This window comes from Tigriopus californicus, chromosome 7, assembly GCF_007210705.1.
Source record: "Tigriopus californicus strain San Diego chromosome 7, Tcal_SD_v2.1, whole genome shotgun sequence".
In the NCBI taxonomy this organism is placed as follows: Eukaryota; Metazoa; Arthropoda; class Copepoda; order Harpacticoida; family Harpacticidae; genus Tigriopus; species Tigriopus californicus.
Window position 1 is genome coordinate 11,283,896 of NC_081446.1, and position 22,804 is coordinate 11,306,699.

General features: G+C 44.8%; 3 protein-coding genes and 2 long non-coding RNA genes across 6 annotated transcripts in view; 2 read left to right on the top strand and 3 right to left on the bottom strand.

Annotated features, from left to right (window-relative positions):
- The first annotated feature begins 1,319 nt into the window (after positions 1 to 1,319).
- Positions 1,320 to 6,219, top strand: LOC131884116 (dnaJ homolog subfamily B member 2-like). Of its 2 annotated transcripts, none has more exons than XM_059231777.1 (2): positions 1,320 to 1,543; positions 4,370 to 6,219. In XM_059231777.1, the coding sequence occupies exon 2, from the start codon at positions 4,501 to 4,503 to the stop codon at positions 5,962 to 5,964; it is 1,464 nt and encodes a 487-aa protein (XP_059087760.1). In that variant the 5' UTR covers positions 1,320 to 1,543; positions 4,370 to 4,500; the 3' UTR covers positions 5,965 to 6,219. The 2 variants fall into 2 exon arrangements, with proteins under 2 accessions (XP_059087760.1, XP_059087762.1); XM_059231779.1 differs by lacking the exon at positions 1,320 to 1,543 and adding an exon at positions 1,693 to 1,826.
- LOC131884119 (uncharacterized) lies at positions 1,736 to 10,115 on the bottom strand. Its single transcript, XR_009373687.1, has 2 exons — positions 9,213 to 10,115; positions 1,736 to 2,353 (listed from the first exon to the last, which is right to left on the bottom strand). It is a non-coding gene; the product is annotated as an uncharacterized LOC131884119 (long non-coding RNA).
- Positions 10,116 to 19,172: 9,057 nt separating this feature from the next.
- On the top strand, positions 19,173 to 20,040 carry LOC131884118 (uncharacterized). Its single transcript, XR_009373686.1, has 2 exons — positions 19,173 to 19,829; positions 19,899 to 20,040. It is a non-coding gene; the product is annotated as an uncharacterized LOC131884118 (long non-coding RNA).
- Positions 20,041 to 20,072: 32 nt separating this feature from the next.
- On the bottom strand, positions 20,073 to 22,328 carry LOC131884117 (protein tofu-2-like). The gene is made up of 2 exons (XM_059231780.1): positions 21,738 to 22,328; positions 20,073 to 20,212 (listed from the first exon to the last, which is right to left on the bottom strand). The coding sequence occupies exons 1-2, from the start codon at positions 22,326 to 22,328 to the stop codon at positions 20,081 to 20,083; spliced, it is 723 nt and encodes a 240-aa protein (XP_059087763.1). The 3' UTR covers positions 20,073 to 20,080.
- Positions 22,329 to 22,345: 17 nt separating this feature from the next.
- The window catches only part of LOC131883475 (U6 small nuclear RNA (adenine-(43)-N(6))-methyltransferase-like), a 2,067-nt gene continuing 1,608 nt past the window's right edge, over positions 22,346 to 22,804 (bottom strand). The window contains exon 3 of the mRNA XM_059230957.1: positions 22,346 to 22,802. Coding sequence (XP_059086940.1) covers positions 22,380 to 22,802 — 423 coding nt within the window. The 3' untranslated portion in view covers positions 22,346 to 22,379. The remainder of the gene's footprint in view (positions 22,803 to 22,804) is intronic.

Consider the following 22,804-nt stretch of genomic DNA (forward strand, 5'->3'; position numbering starts at 1 on the left):
GGGGACGTTTAGGCAAGCTCTGGCAGGTTCGTTTGTTTGCTGGTGGTACCAGCGTCAGTGATGCAAGTTTGGGGCTTCAAACACGTTTACGAGAAGCTGACTCTTCTTTCGCATTGCTGTATGAGGAAAGGTCAGCTTCGATAAAACCAGTTTGAAACGCCAATTTTGCATCACTGGCATTGGGAGGCAAGTTTGTTTGCTGGTACCAGCGCTTGCCTAAATGTCCGATTAGCAGTCGTGATTCTATGCCATGGAAAAATGCCCCCGACTAGTCTCTTGGTCACACTGTAGAAGTAACAGCCAANTGGGGCTTCAAACACGTTTACGAGAAGCTGACTCTTCTTTCGCATTGCTGTATGAGGAAAGGTCAGCTTCGATAAAAGCAGTTTGAAACGCCAATTTTGCATCACTGGCATTGGTAGGCAAGTTTGTTTGCTGGTACCGGCGCTTGCCTAAATGTCCGATTAGCAGTCGTGATTCTATGCCATGGAAAAATGCCCCCGACTAGTCTCTTGGTCACACTGTAGAAGTAACAGCCAAATTTGGATCATTGCCGAAACGGCCTTGGCCTGGAGACAGAGCTGAACATCTGATGCCATCAGATGGTGCAACACGACACAAAGGGTGAAAGTGGCGGGAAATTCAAAGTATTTTTAATCGTTATCATGCCCCCTCGACCCATCGTATCATGTTAGGTACAAAATTGCAAGCCCAGATGAATATTATTCAGTATCTGCAATTCGTGTCCGACGAATTGTTGTGTAATATTTTCTCTCATAATTTTTGGTTACTCTCCAATCTCAAATTCAGTCGACGTTTGAATACAATGAATTGAAACTAGCTAGCCAGAGATCGCAATTCTAGCCAGCCTCATTAGCTTTTTATATTTATGCATGCAGCCATGATTCCTAGACATGCGCGAATTCTACATGAATCTAATCTTGGATCCAGCAGGTAAATGACAAGCATTATCGGCCTATCCCTGGGCCCGTATCTTTCCGCCTGCCGGGGATGAGATCATGGATGGCGGAATGCTCCAGAAAAGCAAGGAACGAGTGCCTATTCACGCCGCTAGGTGGCGCTCTGACTAACTCCATTCAGGCATGTTTTCCTGATTGTGATCAGTGATGCCAATTCGAGTTTTCTACGGATAAGGAAACCTGTTTCTGATTGGTTATTGATTACCCACACATATTCCAATTCCTAGCAGTCTTAACAAGTCATTTGAGACATAACACCACTTAAACCACCCAAAACCTATTTAGTATACGTTGGCCTTCCAACACTCCCTCTTTCTAGTACTCCGCCTCCCAATTGGCAACACTGGGGCCAGATTTCAGGCCAGGCAACTGCGTAGGATAGGCATTGTGAAGCCATTTGTCTGGTCTTCTACACAGTTCCATGAGAATCTCGCCTTGGTGTTAGCCTTGAGTTTGGCCAGAACAGTGTCGATTCCAATGTTGGAGTGCTGGTTCTTCGTTCGACGCTCCCCACAGTGATTTTTTCAATTTTCCCGCGATTACCAATTCACCCGTGTTTAAGTGTAAGTTTCATGGCTGACTAATTAACCAGTTTGACGTTAAGCTTATTTGTGTTACTTAACCGGACCAGATGGCGCTTAATTCGTCCCAATACGCTCATTGGGAGACTTCAGACGTTTCGTGAAACGGGTTGCAAACTCAATCCAACTGAACTAGTTCAGAATGGCTACATCAGATTTGATAGAAATTGCTCGTCATGTAGACCATGAATTTATTTCCGAGGGATTGAATGGGGTTTATGGGAGAAAAAGTGTCATCATCCCCGTCATGTTGAGAGTAGTAGATGTGAGTAAGCATGATGGCAAATGGAACGTTGGAATATGAAGTGCCAAGGCGATGCCGTCTTAAATTCATGCATATCGTTTGATTGACCTCTGAAAGTCGAATCATACTCTTCCACCTGAACCCATGAAGCATGACCTCCGTGGCCCTATTGAGACAGATATATTGCTTACTGAAGGGTAAAATTGCGACCGTTTGAAGTTTCCTATTGAGCTGACATACATGACTCTGAGAGGCGGTGTATGAAGCAATCGGTTCATTCGCCGTGGGAATGTTTCTAATATGAGGAGAAATTTTCACTTTCAGGCCCCCCTGGGCCACAACAACTAACCAATTATGGTTGTATCATGTGTTGTAGAGCAATTTGGTTCAAGATAACTGTCGTAGTCCATTCCAACTGCGGGCGTCCATTCCAACTGCGGGCGTCATTTGTTTAATAGTGCTTGCATTGCCACTCGTATCATCATGCATACGCAAATGACACAAAGAATCATTTGGTTCTTGTCCCATCCCAAGCCTCTTCATCACACCTGAAAACAAATATACAAGTTTCTGGTTTTCTGGTTTTGTTACAAGAGCATTTTAATTCGATGTCATGATATTTCATTAGCACCAACTTCCTAGTTCCCCACCGAGTAGAATTCGTTGGTAGAACGGGACCTAAAGGGTCCTTGCACCAAACACCCACAATAGCTCCTCCTACACTTATTTTTTTTTCTTGCTCCCTTCTGGATGGACTGTACTCCTAACCAGTTCGAAGGCAACTAAATGGTGTAAATGACCTCCACGATAGTGAAGCATTCGTTCACATCCCTGTTGTAGTTCCAATCCACTTTTTTTCATCCAGAACTGCATGCAGCGTGCCTTCTCCACGAAGCCGACCTCAGAGTGTCTTGGTTTCTTACTCTTCGTTGAATGCTTGATATTTCTTGAGGATGACATAATCGACAACACCCCTCCAACCGTCAATTCGTCATACATGGAAACATGATCATGCCTCTAAGCACATGTTGGCACAACTGTTCATTTCTTCCACGCACAATTAATGTTCTAGCGAACTTTCTTCTGCAAACTGTATAGAAATTTCAACTGATGGAGGCATTCTGAACACAGATTGCCAACCAATCTAAAAATTCGAGCCAGCTACTACCACGTCTGCTCATTTATGATTGCATGGTTGTCTCTGTTTGGTCTGGCAGTTTGAATTGGGTGACAAGGAGTCTTTAGAGCGAGACGATTCTTTGCATACTTCGATCGCCTTATTTGTCGCCGATAGCTCTGAGTCCTATTTAAGTGTGAGTCACCTTGTGACCAAAATTTATGAGCCTCTCACGTTATTTCAAGGGTCGAAAGGTACTGCACCACAAACTGTAGGTGGGGACCAAATGGGATGGAGCCCAAAGTTGTGATCGGCCAACTAAGTTTGAAACAGCTCGAACATAAAGCTTATTCATTTGTTTCATATCATTGTCTGACTAACCACATGGCATAGAATTGCCTTCAATTGCAATTCAAATTCCTTGAATGCCATAGCTTGTTTCAAGTCATTCAAAAAATGGGGCAGAGCTACCCTATCATTGACTGAGCGGAGGAGATGGATTTGCGGAAGTGTTGGAAATCCCACACAAGTTTAAAATCCCTTCTTGTGCTACTCATTCTTCACAAGAGCAAATGCCTCCCCCACACACAAAAAGAATCCGGCAAACAACCAATGCCATCGTATTTTTGGCTGGTAACCTTGACTGAATTCCGTTTTTGTTTTTTTTATATCAAAGGAAATTCAACAAATCGGCGGTGAACCCATTCAGTGTGAAACCACAACCGACAGTCGAACTTGACTAACCATTCCTAGAATGGGATGTCGAAAGTCGATATTGGGATGCACATGATTGCACTTGAAAATCTGTATGAATTTCATCGACTACGTAGTTGATCCGTGGTTCCGAGAGTATTCGGACACAATTTCCTTGTCCCATCTTCCTGACGTACTGTTCCATTTCGAAGAATTGGCCAACTAACTCGGAAAAAGAGGGTCGTTTTTTTGGCTAGTGCTGTTTCTAGAGTGAAAGGTTGGTCCGGTTATTTTCAGGTTAGTCGGCTAGGATCTTTGCCTGAAACTGAGCGTGTGTGGGCAGCATCAGCTCTTTATGATTAGCCTTGTAACTGTCCAATGACGTCATTTGTGTTCCACATAATTTCTCCTCGGGCACGGCACCTTCGGCCTTTACAAATGTTGCACTGTTGCCGAGAAAGGTTCAAGGAAACGAATGTCGTTCCCCAATGTTTGGCTAAAGATTAGTAACCCAGTCGACTGCATACTACAAACAAAACAAGTTTTTTGGACCATACTTCTCTCGCATTTGGAATCCGTGCCCTAACGTTTGAGCCAAACTTCCGAAGGTCTGGTAGGGTAGCCTTTTTTATCAGTAAAAGAAAAGAAACGTAACCCCCATTTGTCAAGCCGTGTTATTTGTGTAGTCAGTGTCTGAGCTGTACCCTACATGGTACGAATGTAGCATTGGCTCATCTTTCTTCCTCTTTTCCAGGTCCTCCCAACAGAGAGCAATGAATCACGAGGATAGTCTTTATTGATCTCAGGAACAAAAACAAAGCGTTCTTTGAAGAAGAAAAGTGCAATTTTTTTCGTACTAGTGAAAATTTACTCCCCTAGTGCACAATGGGGAAGGATTATTACTCCATATTGGGCGTTGGCCGTGAGGCGGGACAAGATGATATCAAAAAGGCCTATCGCAAGATGGCTCTCAAATACCATCCCGATAAGAACAATGCCGAGGATGCCGAAGAGAAATTCAAAGAGATTGCAGAAGCTTACGAAGTGTTGGGCGATTCTGATAAACGGAGCACGTACGATCGTTATGGAGAAGATGGTTTGCATACCAACGGTTCTGCTCGTCGCCAACAGCAGCCCAATTTTCATCGCAATTTCTCCTTCCACCCCATGGATCCATTCGAGGTGTTCCGTTCATTCTTTGGCGGGCACGACCCGTTCCACAACATGCACCATCATCCTTCAGATCCATTTGGAGGTATGTTTGGACCCGGCCTCCACCAATCGTTCCTCACGGGATCCCTCTTCGGAAATCACGCCGCTTCTTTGTCCAACACTGGCAGTCTCTTTGATGATCTTCTTGATGGTCCTAATGTCCAGACCACGAGGTTCACAAGTGGAGGTGGGGGCGGGACGGTGCATATCACTCGAACCGTCATCGGGGATGATGGTTCGGTGAGAAGAGAAATGAGATTCATGACTCCGTCACAAAGCATGGAGGAGCCGAGCTATCCCAGAAAGAGCTCCACGTCGTCCTCCAGTGCTTCTCCTAAGAATCGCTCTCAGTCCGCCTCTCGAGCCTCAACCACGCACAAGGCCCGACCTTCAACTCGATCCATGCCTACCGCCCCGAGTCAAAGTCAAACCCCCAAGACGTCCAATCTTCATGCACAGTCATTCATCTCGGATCGGATGAAGCCCAACTTGCACTCCAACTCGAATGGAACCTCACGATCGTCTTCATTCCGCAGTCCCCCGGATGGAGCACCCACTTCTGGGTCCCCTCGAAGAAAAGCCAGTGCTCCGCCATCGAACTCACCCAACTATCAACAGCCCACCGTAAGTAGCGTAAGGCGTGGCAATGGGGTGGGTGAGGCGTCTGCTCCTACTCAAACTCCTCCCAACCGGACACCCGGAGACGGTACAAGCGCTCGCTCTAACGGGCTTGGCATGCCCAGACAGCGAGGTAATCTGGGTAGACCCGGCAGCAACGCATCCTCGTATAATGGAGGGGCTACTAAAAGAAGGCCTGCTTCCAGCCAAAACATGCCCCAAGGTCAAAGACTCATTCAATGCCCCTTGTGCGGACGGAACTACGCTAAGAGCATCATCGAAACACATGCGGCAAGCTGCGAGGGGCGGTCTCCAGAGAGTGACGGCCTGGAAGTGAACTTGCCCCCGGAAAGAGACGCCCAACCTCCTCCTGCCACCAGATCAAAAGTGTCCAACTCTTTCAAAGAGAGGAGTAAGGCATCAAATATCCTGGTGGAGTGTCCCATTTGCAATCAAAAGTATTCCAAAACACTTATTGAGGAACATGCTGCGAATTGCGGAGAGGAGGTTTATGTTTAAATAGACCTTTCACTAGATATTTGGTGATTTTTTTGCTTCTTCATAAAGCGCACCATTGACGCTTGCTTGGAGTGAATCGACGACTCATTCGTTGCCTAAAACACTTGAACCCATTGTGTGATTGTGGGCACTACACAACTAATAATGTTAGTGCTGAATACGTTGTCCTTTTCAACATGAATGTGAAACACATGTGCAACACATGTTAATCTACGTGCAAAAGAGCTGCTATATAAATCGTTTATTTTTCTCGGGCGTGTCGTTACTTATTCTCAGTGAATCCTGCAAGGCTACTAGTGATCGCCACTAAAACATTTCATGCGAAGAAAGCATTCCTTTCTACGAATCTAACAATCTTTTAACCTTAAAAGATAAACCTTTAATGAATAATGAATGCAAAGTCAGTCATCATTAGTCAAATGTCACGTAGCTTCTTTAATTTGTCGACTTTGTCCATCTATTTAAGCTGATTCGAAATATTCGTTGGTTAGAAACTTGAGGATAATTCTCAAGCTCCGATCTTGTATGAACCGAAAGCAATGGTTTTGAGAAGCAAAGCTAGTAGTCGCTTGCACTATTTCACTTAGAGAATTCGAAAATTGAATATTAGTATTCATTTAAAAAAAAACGTATCAGGAGCGGGTCCCTAATACTCTGAATGAGAAAAAAGTCAGACGTTAAGGCAAGGATTCTAAAGCAAGGAGGCATTCCTTTTTTTGTCACGAAACTTTCCTTGCCAAGTTAGACCTAAATTGTTGGAATTGAGAATTTTAAATATTAAAAAAAAATCGTTGGACAAACTACGTGATTAGTACCATTTTTGTAAAGATTGATGTTTCTTGTTGGAATGCAAATAGATTTAAAATAACATCGGTGATGCCTAAATCACAATTGATAAGCAATGCTCACTAAATGTCTTATTTTCAAGATGTTGTGCTAAACACCATCAGTAAGTTTTTGGTTAGTAATTGGTAATATAGTGTGAACAAGAGTCTTACAAGAACATCCTGACAAAGCTTCTTGTAAATTGGTGCGCTTGCTATGAAAAAAAATCACTCTGGGAATGCCACTTAACCAAAAATAGGCCCCACAGTTTGAGCAATATCTAATTTCCGAGTCCAATTAAACGCTTCAAATGAATGGAAAGTTATTTCTTTATCTGCATTCACAACAATTTAAGCTATTTTTGTATTTCTAGCAAAAACTAAATTCATTGAACCAGTAAGTCACGAATTATGGTTGAAATTGAAGGAACTCTGAATTAGAATTACCCTATACAGCTAAAGCAACCGTGCTTTCCATGTACCCTGAGCAAAGCAACACCAATACAGCAGAAAAAAGCAGAACAAGAAAACCTTACAATGCCACATATATACATATACAGACACTCTAGCATCCTCTTAAATACAATATTTATAGATGAATCTCAGCTCCTAATAGTCGATGCTCTTTTTTTCTCACTCTGATTTGCGGTCAATAGCGAGGACAACCCCTTTTTACAACTGCTAATGAAAGACGTCATATCAACTTCAAACTTACTACCACCAATGGTTATAGCATCTTAAACCCTAGATTGCAGACAGACTGAATATCCTAAAGAGGGGATTTTCATATTTGCAATTTTGAACAAAAGATAGAGGAAGGATTTTCACTTGCATATAAATGCCTGGAGGAAGCCACAATATTGATTTTATGAGCAGTTAAAATTTAAAAAAAATAAAGGCAAATTTCATTGGCCATTTGCCATAAAATGTATATATTTAAGATGAGAAGAAATTGTAGCAGTACAGTGCGGTGGCGTATTTTCTTGGTGCTATTGTCTTGCCCTTAAGGTTCAAGCTATTAGTTACAAAAAATCGGTAAGCTGAAACCAAAAAGGCAAACCAGACAGGGCGTTGACAAAGCGAGCAAGACCAAGAATTGTAGCACTTTTGTCCTCCCGCTTTTCTAGGTCTAATGTTGAAACAAGGAAAAATAAGGTGAACCATTTCTTGACCAAACAGAACTGACTGTACAAGAAACCATCCGTTTGAACGATACATGGCAATCCTTTGTGAAATTAATGACGCCAAGATGAAAACATCCTCGCATTAAGGGGTATGAAAATCTTCAAGAACCTCTTGGGACGATTTTAAGAACCAGTACTCTCCTTCAAGCAATAGAATAACGTTACAAAATAAAAGCCGAACCTTGCGAACAATATAACGAAGTACCTCATTTTGACGTAAGATGAACTTGGGAAATAACTAAATATTGCCATTCTTTTTTTTGGTTTGGTTTGGTTTTTTCACGGGCTTTTCTAACCGTTACAGGGAATGTAATCCCCAGTACTATTAAAATGAAAAGTTATAATTCGTCTATTTATTACCTTTCAATCTTTATATGATATTTGGTCCACCAAAGAATTTGAGTTGGCAGATCGACCTAGTCCTTGAATATAAGGTTGATCAGGAATTTTAGTCAAAAACTTGTCCAAGTTTGACTTGAAAGATGCTACCGGATCAACAACGCCTACATATTCCCTACGAATATTAGAGGGAAGCAAATTAAACAATGAAGGATCCCGAGAAAGAAGAGAGGTGGACTTCATTGTTCGAACTAGCCTGGATTCTCGAGGGCTTGAAGGTCCTCTCAATACGCACATTAAGCCTCTACGGTCACTAGAATTGACCCTAAACCCTGGGTTGGGACAAAGCTCATGAATGCTTTTGAAGACGTACAGTACCAGATACCTTTCGTACCTTTTCTGAACACTGTACAGTTCCAACTTCTTTAGTCTCTCCCAATACGAGAGCTCTCTCATTCCTGTGATGTGGCTGGACAATTGACTTGTTCAGAGTTAGCATCGTGATGCTCTCTCTGGACTTAAACGTGCGACATATCCATTTGAAAAGCTTTACTCACCTTCAACTGGATATGCTCATCGAACTTTCCATTATTTTGGAGGACTAAACCTAAACCTTTCATAGGTGAGACCTGCTCAATATCTTTAACTCCATTATCTACAGGTGGAGTATTCAGTTGACTGGAAGGTCATTGAGCGGAATTTCATTCCGTTCAGGGCCATATTACTCTTAGTAACCCAAGAATAGATTATTTCTAGGTCCTTTTCAAGGCTAGTGGAATCTTGGCCATTCCTCCTATACTCCTATCTACATTCCTACATTAACTGTAGTATGACAGATCGTTTATGTATCTCGTCGCAAAAACCTAAATCCATATCGAGAGCAGTTACTGGAAACTCCTACCTGTGCCATCGACAAACAACCATCACATTCGAGAAAACGACCCCAATCAGGACACTAACCATGCAAAATATTTTGAAAGTGTACGACTTGTTTCTGACATCACCATGTGTGCATTAGAAACTAACTTGGAAGAATCAGCCTACGTAATCGGCGGTACATTTGCAAAAGGCTAGCTCACGAAAACTAGGAAATTGTACCTCGCCGGGCAAAAGATAAGCCATTTTTGTGTAGCTTGAGGCTCCCATCCATTGCGACTAACAGGATCTAAGTACTGAACAAAATCTGTCTTAACTGTCACTTAGAGCCTAACTGAGGTACTAAAGACATAGCAAAAGGACAAAAAGGTAATCATTGAAAGTAGCATCGGTTTCACTTTCCCTACTTCCTTTTCGGTTGCTTTGGCAATGTTTCTTCATGATTTCGCTTCTCATGATGGGATATAATTGTGCTGATGACCATAAGCGATGATAATGTTGTGACACTATGATAATTTTGAATGAAATATGTGACATAACTTAGTACATATACTTGCAATGATGCAAACTTGATTGACTGGACAATGGCCTAGTTAGTTGCATCTAGATTAAACAGGAAACCTCGTCGAATGTCCCCAGTCGTTTGGCCGAAATATTGAGCACGCAATTTACCTTCCGGCCGTTGAACAGGGTGCTTCAAAAGAAACGGAACATCAACTCATGTCATTGTCTCAGATATGGCAAGGCTTACAGAAAGTCCACGAAGCTATGAAAAAGTGACAAGGAGAAGTGTGTTCCCAATATCCCCCTTGGGCTTCAAATATGACCTTTGACGTCCTGAGAAAAATCTACTCAAGAATGCTCATCTTTTCAAAACAGCGCTTTGCGCGTCAGCAATCCGTGCCATGGACATTGACTTGACGAGAAAATCTTTGTTGTTGAGATTTTAATGGTCCAAACATGTACTGTTACCCTCACATTGATGTAACCCTTTTATCAAAAGTTATCGGAGAGGCTAGAGAGATTACGTGTCACGTTTCTTATTAAGTAGTTTATAACATGAATGAATTAAACCCAAGCTCTTATCAGGGGAAGTACTTTTTATTGAATAAGAGGGAAGCCCAAATCACGCATGCGCTTCCCTCGCTCTTCAGATTATGAAATTTAGATCTAGAACCCCAAAGTTTGGAAGGAAACAACCTGGCAGGTTTTATCAACAAAAAATATTTATCTACAATTGTTTGCCGTCTGCCGTCTCGTATCTAGCAAACAAAGCGAATAAGTTATATAGAAGTTTGCTTAATATTTTCCCACGATGCATTCGCTCTATACTTTGATCTGCACCATTTCTTATGTTTTTTAAAGGTTTTTAAGGTTGGGGATTTTGGTCAGTAAGAGCTCCAAAATATAAAACATATAGAAACAGAAAAAATCGATGATCAATTTTGTTCATTATCAATTTGTCTCGGGTTCAAGGTCTCCCATACCCTATTGTCTAAAATGAATATTCGCTGTGAATGGCAAGCCCTAAGCCCATTATGGAACTTTCGCTCACAATTGAAATCGTCAAACTTTTCGAAACATTGAAAAAACAACGAATGAGCCATCATGTACTTTTTGCAAGGAAGAGTTTTAAATCATAACCATTGGCGTTTATCAAACATTGGCAAATAAATGTAGGCAAGAATTCTCTCTAGGCAATTGATGATGACGTGTTCAAAAAATGGGGGTTTATCGAAGGGCGTGGTGGGAACAAACTGGAACACGCCTACTCGATGAGGTAGAAAAATCCTAAGTGTCTATTCTCGGTTTTAAGTCAGCTGTCGTTTGACGGCTGATGCGAAAAGCGGGAAACATAAACGTTCAAACACGCGAAATAGACAGCGTGAGACCTTGAATCAATCACCTCCCCCCAAGCCGATGAAGGAGGCTTAACAAGACATATTCTCACGCTTAATATACGTGACAACATTTACAAAAAACAGGGGCCTGTAAATTTGGAAATTGTAGGGAACGAAGAAAGGTTGGAAGGGGCTAGAGATAGCGATGTGGAGCTCACAGATCAAGGCGCACTGGCGCTCGACGTTGGCGCTGTGGGCGTTGCGGCTGAGCCGTGACGGGTGGAGGGCGGGGTGGGGCCGGTCAGCCGGCTCATGGGGCAGGGCGCGAATAGAGGGCCCTTCGGGTTGATGCATTTGAGGTGGCGCCGATTGCGCCTTGCTTGACGGCCGTTCTCGAAGCGGACGATGGCAGAACGGGCGTTGTAGTGCTCAAGCACCGTGCCACGGTCCAGCCAGCGTTTGGTCTTGGGTCTTGGACCAAGACAGTGGAGCCGATTGGTGGCAGGGGGAGGCGTGGGCGGTCGACATGGATGTGGGCGGCAGCCTGGGCGTGACGACGTTCGCGGAACTCGTCTAGGTCCGGCAGGGGCGTGGCCAGAGCCGGAGAGCTGTCCTAGGGCGGCGTCCTAAGAATGCTTGAGCCGGCGATGCGCCTGCGGCTAGTGGCAAGCAGCGCCATGCCAGCAGTTGTTCGTCAAAATCTTCCCCTGTCTCGTGGCACTTTTTCATGAGGCGTTTGATCTCCCGGACCGTGACCTCGGCCAAACCATTCGACTCAGGGTGGTACGGCGCGGAAGTTTCTAGGTGGATGTTGCGCGTGTCACAAAAAGCCTCGAATTCACCCCGAAACTGCGGCCGCCGTCCGCCCGAATGGAGTCGGGAAACCGAACATGTGGCAGATGTGCGCCAAGAAGGCCGTGGATTTGGCGGCCGAGGTCGTTTTTAAACGCTTGATGAACGGGTATCCCGAGAACCGGTCCACAAACAGTACAAAGTCGTGCCCGGCGAACGTGAACATATCGGCGCCTAACTTCTGCATGGGATGATCGGCAGTTGTGACGATTTCTGGCTCGACAGGCAATGATGGGCGCACCGACTGGCAGGCGGCGCATGCGGCCACTTGCTGGATGATTTCGTTCCGTAAGCCCGGCCAGAATACCGTTTGAGAGGCATTCCGAAGGGCTTTTTTGTGTACCAGGGTGACCACTGTGGAGGAGTGCCAGAATTTCGGGCCGGGCACGCGGGGGTGGGACAAGCCGGTGGCCATCCAGCACAATGAGGCCGTCGTCAGCGCTGAGGCGTGGCCATACAGACGCCAAAGAGGGCCCACGGGGTTGTTGGGGATGGCGTTTACGGCAATGGCGTCGAGGGTGTCGGCGTAGTCGCGGTCAGCGCGGGCCGTGTCACGCATGGTGGCGAGGTTGGGGCGGCCGCCACGGCTGAAATTGAGGCCGTGATGGACCGGAGGACTGGACCACAGTTGAGGTCAGGGTCCGGGCTGAAGACTGGGCGACGAGAGAGGGCATCAGCAATGACATTATCTTTGCCTTGAATCCATGATACTGTGAATGAGTACGGAGACGTTTTTTCGCGGACGCGCAGCAATCGGGGATTATCCGTTTCCACAATATTCTTAGCGAAGACACCCACGAGGGTTTGTGGTCTGTCTTTACATGGAACAAGGCGCGCCGAGCAAGAAGAAGCGACATTTCTGGATGGCCCACTGCACAGCAATGGCCTCCAGCTCGATGACAGCGTAGTTGCGCTGCGCCGGCGTCAAGCTACACGAGCCACAATGGACAAGGTGACGCTGTCCCGTAGCTGTGTTTCGTGCATGAGGGCGTACCCGAGGCCGAGTCTGCTGGCGTCTGTGTATAGAGTGGTGGGGAGGGCGGAGTCAAAAGGGAACACCACACATCGGATGTGAGGAGCTGCTTGGTTGCTTCGAACTCAGCCTGATGAGCGGGGGACCAGTGAAAAGCTGTGTCCTTTTTCAGCAGGGCGCGAAGAAGGGGCGTGGCTTGTGCTAAGTCGGGATGAAACATGGCCAATTGGTTGAACAAGCCCAAGGCCGAGCGCACGTCAGACACGTTCTGGGCGCGGGAAGTCCGTGATGGCGGCTAACCGGTCCGGGTCGGGGCGGACGCCGTGGCCGGAGATCACGTGGCCGGCGAATTTGACCTCGGGGCCCAACTGAAACTTGTCACGTGAAAGCTTCAGATTCAGTCGACGTGCGCGTTGTGCGACAATCCGGACTCGGTAGCACACTTGAGTCTCGTCGAGGCCTGCACCATCATATCGTCGACTATTTTCAGGAGGTCCGTGATGTCCGAAAAATGCGGATCTGTTTTGATGCCGAATTCGTCGCCAGCATTGGAGACGCCCATAGGCATTCTATTGTATCTGAAGCGCCCCTCCTCTGTAATGAACGTGGTTAGGTCCGCTGATTCTGGGTCGAGCGGAATCTGGAACCCATGGATGGCATCAACCTTGGCGAACGATTTCGCCAAGGGATTCACCATTTTGATGAGGTCAGGGACGGAGCGAGCTGGTGAAAAGGGCGTTGGACGGCAAGGTTAAGGCGACGAAAGTCATTGACTAAGCGGACTTCGCCCGGTTTCGGCTTTGGCACGAAGTGAGCGCGGGAAGTCCACTTTGTCGGCCACGACACGGGCTCGATGATCGGCTTGCGGCCCTTTCGGAGCGAGCCATCAGCTTCTTGGCGCCAGGTCTGTGGTGGATGGGGATGGCGCGGGCGGTAGCGGCTTGCTCAGGCCGGCTGACCGGATCCTCTTTGAGCGTGATTTTCGCATGTTGACAATTCATGGGCCGTCGTCCGGGACAACTCATCCACAAAGACGTCCCGAAAATCGCGCAAAATAGCCGCTTTTGAGTCGGCGGGGTAAGTGGAAGGCTCGTTTTCATCCACTTCGCCACGACCAGTAAATGGGCTGATAAATGGATCCGGTCCGTAGTCGAAAGCCAGATTGGTGGATACTTGGGCGACCTTGGCGTGGCCGGCACAGTTGGCGCGGGCGGGCTTGTTTATCGGCTCGGGGAAGTTGGGGTGGACGATGCCCAGCTCGATGCATGTGACATGAGATATCAAAAAGTCCCGCAAGAGGGATTTTGATACAATTGCAGACGTTTTGTAGGTTCGGTCGCCGTAGTACAACTTGAGATTGACCATGCCATCGCATGAGATGGTAGTCAAGTTGCAGGCGGAAAGGTTGATGTTGGCGCCCACGACCTTGAAGCCGGCGTTCCGGACTACGTCGTAGGCAATGCAATTGACCTCGGCTCCGGTATCGGGGTAACTGCCATTTGGATAGACTTTTTGATGGCTTGTTGTACACAGTCAGTACGGCCTTGGGAGTGGGCTTCGCCCGAATGCCCGTAGCACGCGCAGACCCGACGCGAACAGCGTGAAGCATGACCGACGTGGGGAGGGTGTCGTCAAACTCAGATGAGTCCGACTCGGAGGACTCAGGGCACTTGATTTGGCGCGCCACGGACGTGGTTTTTGGCTTGGCGCCTTTCTTGGCCTCAGGACAAAGTACCACGCGGCCGGGCCCCACTGGTAGTGGCCGATTTTGCGACAGAACGTGCACGTGGCCTTTGCTGCGCGGCACTGGGAAGGCTGATGGTGGCGGCCGCATGCCGAGCACAGCGGCCGACAGCAGCCGTGGTGATGGGTTTTCTGGCCCTGTTGTGGGTTTGACCTCGCGAATGACCGCCGTGTCAGACTTGGCCCCCCTGTTCACCTTTTTCCACATGGCTAGCGTTGCACGGATATCTTGTAGCGTTGGTTCTTTTAACTTGAGGAATTCGCGCTTTAATTCCATGTCAATGGTGCCGGCAATGGCGGTCTGGATGCGGAGCTGCGTGGGGGTGAGCTTTTAGAGCTCGGCCATGTCAGCGAGCTTGTTCAGGGTGGTCCAGAAGGCATCCCAGTCCTGTGAAGGCTGTTGTCGGCACTCGAAGAAATCTGAACAGCGAATGAACAGGGGATGATCTTCATCAAAACGCTGCGCCAACAGATCATAGAACGACGGCGCTGTGGGCGTGGGGTCAAAGATGGGCGTGTCCGCCGGGGCGGCAAAGCCCAAGTAGCCGGCCAACGTCTCGTCGACGCTGTTGAGGAGCACTTGTCGCTGAGTCTCAAGGGGGAACAGTTCGTACTTGGAAGTGTTGAAGAAGATTCGGAAACCCTCCCGCCAGACCCCAAACTGGGCTGGGGTTGCTTTGGCTGCCAGTTTGCTGGGCTTGAGGTTAGGAACCTTGAGGCTGTGGGCGGCGCCGAGCGGGTCCGACGTGCCGGTCGGGGCGCCGAGCACTGTTTGAGCAGTGGGCGTGGCGGCAACAGCGAGGTTGCGAGCTTCTTGTGCTTTGTGGGCCGACATGGCCGCTTCCGACTCAGTGATGGCGGTAAGCACTAGGGTCTGTTTGGAAGACGCGTCTGCGACCGTGGCGTCGCGTTCGCTCTCGATAAGATCGGTGTCGAGGTCCGCGGCGACGGCAATGTCGGCCATCTCGTCGTATTTTTCATTGAGCTTGACGTCGAGGGCGCGAATCTTGTCGCAGGCGGTGTCGAGGTCGCGGAGGAGGGCGGCGTCGGCGGTGGCGCTGCGTGGGCGCTGCTTTGCGGCCGTGGCGGCGCCCATGGCCTTGTTGGCGGCCTTAGTGACGCGGCCTTTGAGGGCGGTGATTGATCGGCGAATGTCGTCGATGCGGGCGGCGGCAGTGGCGGCGGCGGCCCCCTCCATGGTTGCGTTGGTTCTGGGATTACGACTGCGCCATTATCGAAGGGCGTGGCGGGAACAAACTGGAACACGCCTACTCGATGAGGTAGAAAAATCCTAAGTGTGTATTCTCGGTTTTAAGTCAGCTGTCGTTTGACGGCTGATGCGAAAAGCGGGAAACATAAACGTTCAAACACGCGAAATAGACAGCGTGAGACCTTGAATCAATCAGGGGTCAATCATTGAGGTTGCGTATTTCCCATAAATCGAACTTAGAGAGTCTTCTCTCCTTGACAACGTGGTCAAGCATACAATGCTGATGGAACAAAGAGGCGGAAAATTTTAACAGTCTCATTGCATCCCTTTCTGTTCTTTGAGACTTTTTCTGAAATTGCTATTCAACTTATGCCTAAATTAGTTCCAAAAATATCTAGTTCGGTGCCAAAACATAGGAAGGTGCGAAAAATTATGTTTGTGGAACAGGAAATTGACAGTCGTCTTGAAAACAACTTCCAATCACAGAGGAGACGTGGCGTAGTTGTTAGCCTCCTGTTCGAATCGTTACCCCGACCTTTCCCTCGAGCAATTTCAGACCCTTATCCACACACACAAATGGAGAACAGAATTGAATGATGATTCAAGATGAAATTGAAAAGAAACCAAGGTAGCTGTGTGGTCTGATGTACCCGATAGAGGCACGACATGGTTCCCCAGAGGGCGTGGGTTCGAATCTCGCCTTTGAAGGCAAAAGCACTATCCTTAATTCACTTGAATTAGGTAGATTATATGAAACATTGCACCCAATTATAAGTAAAATGGATACTGGTTGGTTTTAAAAGTGTGTCATCTTCTTAGCTCGTTTAATTGTAATGTTGTTATCACCTTCGATGGTTCGATAATACAATTGCTGTATTCAATTTTTTCCGTGGTGGAATGCTCCAGCCATTCTCAAAATTTGATATGACTTGACTTAAACCCAAGAAAGAGCTCACGAACTTAGCTCCTTGTTTTTGGGAGCAGAAGAATAACTTACCAAATAATCTAATTTTTCTCGAGTAAATGAGCATTTTTACAAATTGATTCATTGTTCTTGTCTAGAGAATGAAGTGCTATTTCACTTTGAAGAGATTGAACATTTCTTTTTAGACTTTTAAGACTTCATGTTACCCGCCAAATATTTTCCTTCTCCGCCGTGCATTGCAAATACAAAAGGAAAGGTAGAGAATTGTTGTCAGGAAATGGAAACCATTTTAAACTTACAGTTTATCCTTTGTCTATCTTATCTTACTCATTAATCATTAAGTTAAGGGCCCATAATCTGCAGAAAAAATAGCCAAACTTTAAAAAAAAATAGCGCTTTCTTCAATATTCGAGTTCCAAATGTCCAAATATATCCTTTTAAGTTTCTTCATTAAATTCCTGGGCGTCACATTCCCGGAAATGTTCAAAAGGATTTTGCAAGCAGTACAAGGTACAATAACGTGGAATGAGGTTTCTTCAGCGCAGACCATTAGGGGAATGAGAAAAATAAAGGAGACAGCATTTAAGTATTTCATTCAAAAGACCGGCAACAAGGACGGAAAAAAACCCATAAAATATCAGTCGGTTTTTGATTCATCTTAGTTCCAAAGAGTGTTGAATTGAAAAAGGAAAAAAGTTTAAGCCTACACATGGAGGTCGCAATTTAGCTTTCCGGTTGTCGTCGGATACCCGGGTAGGCTTTGATCTCATTAAGAAACAGGCTAAAACGATGATTTAGGCCTTAACTTGGATTGGTATTCACCTTCTATCCTTTCAAAGAGACTCCTGCTGATCATTTGCAGTCATTATGCTCCAGTTTTCACGTACTGAAATGCTTAAAATTCAAGATTATTAACATTGGAATTCAAATTTTGTGACAGTTGACTCTTTTTTGCTCTGTAGTGGTTAAAACACGTCTGATTCACTTTCAAGGAGTGCTTTGATGTTTCTCGCAACCACTGACATCAAACATATTTTTGGAACTTTCCACGAATTCATCTCATTTATTCGTACAAGTCAAATATCTTTGTTCGTCCATGTTGTGTCACCCGTTTAGCTCAAAGTAAACTTGGACATTTGAAAACTTGAATAGTAGAAAAAAACCGGTCTGACAAGATTTTTTTCTAGCTACAGCGTTAAAATTGCCATGTTCCTCCCTATAATTTTGTATGTAATTTGATTGCGAGTGAATCTGCGTGGCTTAGATAGCGTGACTGACATTTTTTTCAATTTCTGGCCGGCAGATTCAATTCAATGGTATTTAAATTTTCCGTTATACTATTCGGGTACATTCGGCGACTTCAAATATGTCCAGTGTACATGTCCATGGCCTATACAAACCTCTTGCTTTGCAACCGCAATGGTGAGATCTGTTCGATGGAACAAAGTCTCAATAATGTAATTCCATTTTGATGAACGTAGGCCGTTCTCAGTCTTGCAAAACCCGTTTTTGAAAGATCATGAATACATTTACCAAATCGGAAGTAAATATCCGCATGTAAAACAGTCGTCTGAAGTAAGAAACCTTCACTAATGCGTGCATATATCTTGAATAGATTAATTTGAATATATAATTTCAATGCTTAACCCTAAATAAGCTGGAAGCTGAAATGTGTAAGGGTCATGCCTAGGTCTTATTTACTCCACGCTGACTAATTTGTCAAGAAATCTGAAGTTATGATTGAAAAGCTCGTATTTGCTTGATAGCATTTATAAGTTACAAATATTTGCTCCACATAGCATTATTTTGTCACTACGACGTTTAAACCACCAATGTGACACAGTCTAACCGTTTGTGCGATTCTAGCGGGGGTTGTGAAGCTTGCATGCCGTCTTGCTTTCTTGAGTAAAGAAATGGTTATAGTCTCCAGTTAATAAAACCCAAGGCCACGGACCTTCCATTTCTTAGGTCGGTGTAGGCACATCTGTTCAAACGTCACTTACGTCAAACTAAAAAAAACATAACATTTTGTTCACGGGCTTTTCTTACCGCAAAGGGCAATATTTGAAACTTATAAAAGCCAATGAACAATGAACAGGAATGTCAAAACAATTTCAGAGTTTTGAGAAACTCATCATTTTTGAGCGATGAAGGAGCTGTCTTTCTTTTTGGTATGCTCCTTGTGCATAAATGTTTGAAAATAAACATACGTACTTTGATGAATGTGAATACTTTGCTCCTCATTGTAACTAAAACTGGATAGCCTTTAGCCAATGTTAAGTTTGGCTTTTATCTCAAAGATGACCAGATGTGATGTAAGGCAACCTTTGAACACCATTTCCACAACGGGAGAAGAACTGCGACATCACACACGTGACCCAGTTCCAGTTTTTACATAGTCACTAAATTTCGATGGCAAGCCGGAAGGGCACTTTAACCTGGCAAAACATATTGATCTTTCGCTCCTATTGCAGTTTCATCAAGTCATATTTTATGGGGTTCTCGAACAGTCTAAATTCTAATGTTTTAACCTCTTGCTCCCGATAATAAACTAAATACTACCCTTTTGCAATTGAAAACGTCAATCAAGCTTGCGGTAAAGGCATCACGTTTCTAGAAAAATCGGCCAACTTATGAACGTTTTCGACTATGGAAAGCACGCGATGGCCAAAATCATTACGTCCCAACTACGACTCAATAAAAGTAATTTAACGGGAAGTTAACAAAGTTAGAGGACATTCCATTTGCCTAAATGGCGTAAATGAAATACAATTAAAGAAAGACCAAGTCTTGGGGGTTCTTTCTCCTTTGGGTTTCCGTAGCTTCTAACAGAGGGTTCATAATCTCGTTTCTGCCCGTCTCTAGAATTTAGGAGTGCCTTGCTGATGATATGGGGCCTGGTCCCTTCTCCCGTGGCATGAATGATCGAGGGCATTGCTGACAAAGGCTTTACCAATAAGCATTTTGAACAAAAAGCCAATTCCGAGCATATAAAAGGACCACTCTAGAGCAAGCAGTTTAACAATCAACGATTGCACATTCAGTGATACACAACTCGTAAAAAAAACTAAGAAACACTCCATTCAACATGCCTCAAGGTAATTGATTGCTAAAAATAATTGAATCTTGTATGAACTAATTACAATTGGTGTTTATTTTGGTGATAGGTTGTTGCGACAAATGTCAGTGCGGAAAGCCCGACTGCTGCCAAAAAGACTGCAATTGTAAGACTTGCGATTGCAAATGCTGTCCCATGAAGTAATGACAATCGAATGTCTTCCAAAAATGCAATAAAGTATTAACATCTCACATAGGTTGTCGTTATTGTATATTTATTACATGTACAGTTTCAAATCGATCCTTCAGCGGCATATTTCATGACATCTTCAACAGAGCAGCTACTGGTACAGGTATTTGATCGCAAGTAAATTTGACCATCATCACAGGTGAAGATCGGGGGGAGGCTGGATGCTTTCCTCTCCTGTAAGTGCAGAGACAATACTACAAGTCTTTTCCATCAAATTTAGAACATCAATTTCCATGCTCATGATTGAAACCGCAAATCCCGATCATGCCTCAAAATGAATTGCCAACTCACCCGAGATAAAATTAGGTCTATTGCGTCGAAGTTCGTAACACCGAAAAGACTGATCTATAATCTAACCTAAAGCGCCCAGTCATCGATTTTGTAGTTAATTAAGTTGATAAAAAAGTTACCTTGGGATTCGCTAGCTATGAGGGATTTTGGCTAAAATGAGACTTAAATCTGTGAATGACAAAATAGTGGCTTTGGCATAGATCACTAGAGTTTGAGTACAAGATTGGGTATTCATTACCAACCTTTCATAAATCTTAAAATGCATTCGGACACATTCATCCACTTGTAGATCCTATGATGCTCAATTTGTACTTTTATTTTTATTTGCTAACATGATACGAAGAAATTGAAAATCTTGTCTTTGTTCTCAAGTCAATTTAGAAAATCATGCGTCAAAATCTTGAAATCTCTGTCCCTCCCATCTAACAACATAATCCAGTTTCTAATTCACACCCTACCCATTGAAGTTAGCTCATGCTTTTCCAATTTGCAAAGGGGGAATAAGTCTCTCCACAGTACCTATAGGCCGATTTCTCTTAATTCGAACATTACGAATGTACGAGGTACAAGTCGATTCTTCAGCCACATCTTGAATTTACCTCGCTCATTTGGGCTTCAATTAGTTCATCCAGCTTAGACAAGCCCTCTAGTTTAGCTGGTTTGCGAAAGGTCGAACAAGTCCAAAGATGTCCAAAGATGAAACATCACAGGAATGAGAGAGCTCTCGTATTGGGAGAGATTAAAAAGGTTGCGACTGTTCAGTGTTCAGAGAAAGCAAATCATCCTTTTACTTTAATGAAAAATTGTGCAGGGTTGACGGCGTGCCTAACAGAAAGACAAACCACTATGTTTCCAAAAAGAGGGTGGGGGATGTACCTAACAATGTGAATTTTTCTTTGAAACCAAAATTGCGACTTCAGTGATGATCCTGGTTATCGTTGACAACTTGGCGGCTGATTTCCAGGTTCTTTAAAATGAATGAGACCCCTATTCCGCGAGAGGTCATTTCGATCACAATTTTTCTTTTGACGTTTACAATGATGCCGATCTTAATACTATAAAAGTCGAAAAATCATTTACCTATTCATCACATTGGCCAAAGGTTCGACAAATATATGCTCGACTTTCAAATATTGCCCTCAAAATCATTCGCTTAAAACTCTATTCCGGGAGCCTTTTTCTCAATACTTACAACGAAAAATACTTCCAAACAAGGCGGCGCTAGCCCTGGGCAAAGTAAAATTCTTTTTTGCCATCTTTAATAATTTAACAATGTCCCTCCTCTTCCCGAGCTATTCATTGATCAACATCTGAAAGCCCATCTCTTTGCAATAAAATATTAAAACCCATTCTTTTAGCCACATCGAAAGCTACCAGTCACTTCAAGCCAACACCATAAAGGTCATACCTGGCCAAAAGCCTCAAAATTCTTCTGATCCATAATATTCCACGGAGGAATGACGATCTCAATTACGTAGAATGGTAGAAGGGAGCCATGGTTAAAGGCCGCCAAAGCATCCACATCACACCAGCAATATCGGACCTGAAAGGTGTGCTCTCTCTCTCTATCCATAGACGTCCTTTTCAATGACCGTTGTTCGAAGTTTTCGACTTTTTCCAAAATGGCTTCGGGGTCGTCGAAGCTCTCAATTACAGGGACAAATTTCACGGTGAATAGATGGGAAGCTACGGGCGGCTTGAAATTGGAGAGACAGGACAACAGGGATAGCTTGAAGTGATCTTTTTGAAATACTGACATCGCAAAGCCTTCGACAACCCCATCATCCAAAACTCCGAGATACATGGACCCGCCTTTGCCAGTATTCAGTATCCCGCAAATGTACTTGGATATAAACTGCCGGGTTCGACGGAGTTTGCTTTTAACTTGGATTACATTGTTGGGGTTAATCTCCTCAGGGGACAACATACGATGGCCTTTGAACTCTGTGGTCTGATCTTCGTCCTTGGGAAGTCTGGAATGTCTCACGTAAAAGGCCATTTCGTGTTCGGGGTTGGCTGGAAATGAATAACAATTGCCATCATAATCTATTCAATCCGGCGTGGCTTTATATTTATTTCTAACATAATTTAGGATTTCATGAACTGCCACTTTGCCCAAGGCACCTTCTTCGAGCTTCATTTTGATCGCAAAAGTCGAATTTTCACGCTGTATCATGGTAATAGAGCATCTTAATTGAATCTCTCCGTTGCCTCCATTGCTAGCTTCATTCTCCTCAATCCGGATCTTTTTGCTCGGAGGTCCTTGGTCTTCCTGTTGTTGTCGCTTCTCTTCTCTTCGCCGCCTTCTTTGATGACGCCATTCAGTTTTATAGGTCGATATCGCACAAGTCACGCACTCTGAAGTAACGGCTCCAGGCACAACGTCCACTTTGACATCACTCATCCATTTGGAAAACAGACGGAAAAGTGTTTCCAATGAAGGAATACTGATGGGCTTTCCAGAGAACTCACACT